Here is a 2,372-nt window from a genome sequence, read left to right as displayed (position 1 = left end):
CGTATCAGGGGGGCAAAACCCTAGAAAATTGTGATGTTATTGGGCAAAAACGTCATTGGCAATTTAGGTCAAAACGTCATTAGCAGGCCAAAAAAAATCTAGCCAATCAGAAGCCAGGAAACAACCTACCAAGGATCAGCCCCAGACTTGGATCTCAACCGTCCAATGCATCCAACGCACCAAACATGAACCGAAATTGCTGCGCTGGATTTTCCCATTGGCGGCTAAAGATTTTGGGCTCGCGCGCCACGACCAGTCCAAACCACTCTAACAAAACTGACCCAGACCGCCGCGCCAGCCAGAAACCCTAGCCATTTCCCTTCCGCCGCCCCTCCTCTCCGGCCTAGATCTCGGCCAACTCCGGCCCCCGAACCGCCTCCCCCGCGTGCTCTCCTCCTCCGCCCGCACCCAGAAAGTTCCGCGAATCCCCACGCACGCGCGCGCCCGGTGACTGCCGGATCAGATCGGAGATGTGGGAGGCGGTGGCGCTCACGCTGGCCGGCCCCAACCCCCAACGCCCAACAGAACAGAAACTCGAACCCGTCCGTCCACCTCACCGCAGCCATGGCCGTCGAGCGACCCGTGCGGCTGGTGCTGGACGCGTCCCTCCTCCTCGATCCGGTCGACGGCGGCGGTACAGGGGAGGTGGCGCCGGCTCTGCGGCCCGGGGCGGAGGCGCTGCTCCGGCGGCTGCGCTACTCCAATCTCGGCGTGGTATGGGCTCTGCTCCCTCCCTCCCTCTCCCCTCCCTCCCTCCCTCTCCCCTCCCTCCCCTTCCCCGGATCGCCGACGCCGCCGTTTATCTTCTCACTGTTTATTACGCTCTGCTGCGCGCGCAGGTGATACGGCGGTACGCGCTCAACAGGCTCTGGATCAGCGGCTTCCTCCTCGACATGTGCGGCGCCGCGCTCATGCTCACCGCGCTCTCGCAGGCGCCCATGCGTTCCCCCTTCGTTTCTCTCCCAATCCTTCCGTGCGTTTCTGCACAGCTACACTTAGGGCCGGCGCGCGCCGCGGGTTGGTTGATAATAATGACGCTTACTTGCTTTCTCTCCGCAGGTCTCTGTCGTGCAGCCCGTTGCCGGCTGCGGCCTCGCCATACTCTGCGTCTTCTCCCACTTCTACCTCAAGGAGGTCATGAATGGCCTCGACTGGATCGCCATCACGCTGGCCGGTGTCGGCACCATAGGTGAACTACAAGGGTCACAAGTTCTCACATCCTTTACGATTTTCATGCAATGGCGACGAGCTGGAAACAGAATCGAAACAGACCTTTGTTGAATCTAGACTTGATGTGCTCTGCCTTCTCTAACTTCAGGAGTCGGCGTTGGAGGGGAGGAGCAGAAAGTGGAAGAGATTCCCCTTGTCAGTATACCCTGGCTGGTGCTCTGCATTCTCATCTTGTTTGTAGGTACCACGCTCTCTGCTATGTACGCTGTTTTGCGTCCACTCAAGTTTTCTTTCCACAACACAAGTGTAATTTCTCTCACGGGAATTTTTGCACCCATTATGCTTATATTATGTTTAGACCCACAACCAAGAATTTTAGGCGTGCATTTACATCTGTACAACCTTTTTATTTTCATATACTCTTTTGTTACTACCTCCCAAGGGAAAACCTCTTACTGAAGCTAGGGAAGTGTTTAAACTGCTCTTCTCTTTCAACTAGTTCATTCCCATTTTGTTAAAAAACATGTCAAGAGAAGAACAGGTCATATTGTAGGGATTGCATTAGATGTTACTACCATAAATTTTAACTTGCAACTGACGGCAATTTCATATGGTATATGCAAATTAAGGTTCTGCTCAACACTTGGCTTCATATGTACAAGAAACAAAGGCGTGACCAAGATTTGGTGAGCACTGCTCCGCTATTCCAACCAACACTGCTCCGCTACTATGCAGATTGACATAGCAGTTAACTACTTACAAAAAAGAAAAACATCTTGATCTTCGTTAACTGGTCCATGTCTTATCTATTGTCTAGAATCTAAGATATCTCTTGAATGACACATTCACCTACGAAGGGATATCTATTGATTAATTTGGACCTTGTAAAATTGATGGTAGTTAAACTAAATCCAACCAACACTACTCCCCTACTATGCAGATTGACATAGCAGTTAACTACTTACAAGAAAGAATTCAACCAACATGCCTTTTGAATACTGTTCTTAGGGCTTCATGTGAAGTTTCTCAAAACCAAGAATTCAATCTCCTTCCTTACATGCTGCATGGTGTAAGTAGACACAACAGATACTTTCTCACTATACCGTGTTTACTTTATTTAAGGCTATGTTGACTTCAGTGTTCTTATTTTTTTGAATTAAAACGTTCAGAACTGCAGTGCTATGTGCTAATGAACCACATGT

General features: G+C 50.6%; 1 protein-coding gene across 1 annotated transcript; it reads left to right on the top strand.

The window, feature by feature from the left end:
• The first annotated feature begins 716 nt into the window (after positions 1-716).
• LOC127304247 (probable magnesium transporter NIPA9) lies at positions 717-1,863 on the top strand. The gene is made up of 4 exons (XM_051334944.1): positions 717-938; positions 1,060-1,189; positions 1,319-1,411; positions 1,800-1,863. The coding sequence occupies exons 1-4, from the start codon at positions 717-719 to the stop codon at positions 1,844-1,846; spliced, it is 492 nt and encodes a 163-aa protein (XP_051190904.1). The 3' UTR covers positions 1,847-1,863.
• Positions 1,864-2,372: the final 509 nt, after the last annotated feature.

The sequence above is a fragment of the Lolium perenne genome, chromosome 5 (assembly GCF_019359855.2).
Source record: "Lolium perenne isolate Kyuss_39 chromosome 5, Kyuss_2.0, whole genome shotgun sequence".
Classification (NCBI taxonomy): domain Eukaryota; kingdom Viridiplantae; phylum Streptophyta; class Magnoliopsida; order Poales; family Poaceae; genus Lolium; species Lolium perenne.
The sequence above is the reverse complement of the archived record's forward strand: the minus strand, read 5'-3'. Positions and strand labels throughout refer to the sequence as shown.

What these genes read in the sequence shown, in the direction of transcription:
- LOC127304247 (XM_051334944.1), top strand. Translation starts at nt 717, where the DNA reads ATGGGCTCTGCTCCCTCCCTCCCTCTCCCCTCCCTCCCTCCCTCTCCC. An exon ending in CCGCGCTCTCGCAGGCGCCC is followed by an intron (nt 939 to 1,059) that starts ATGCGTTCCCCC and finishes TTCTCTCCGCAG; the next exon opens with GTCTCTGTCGTGCAGCCCGT. An exon ending in CATTCTCATCTTGTTTGTAG is followed by an intron (nt 1,412 to 1,799) that starts GTACCACGCTCT and finishes ATGCAAATTAAG; the next exon opens with GTTCTGCTCAACACTTGGCT.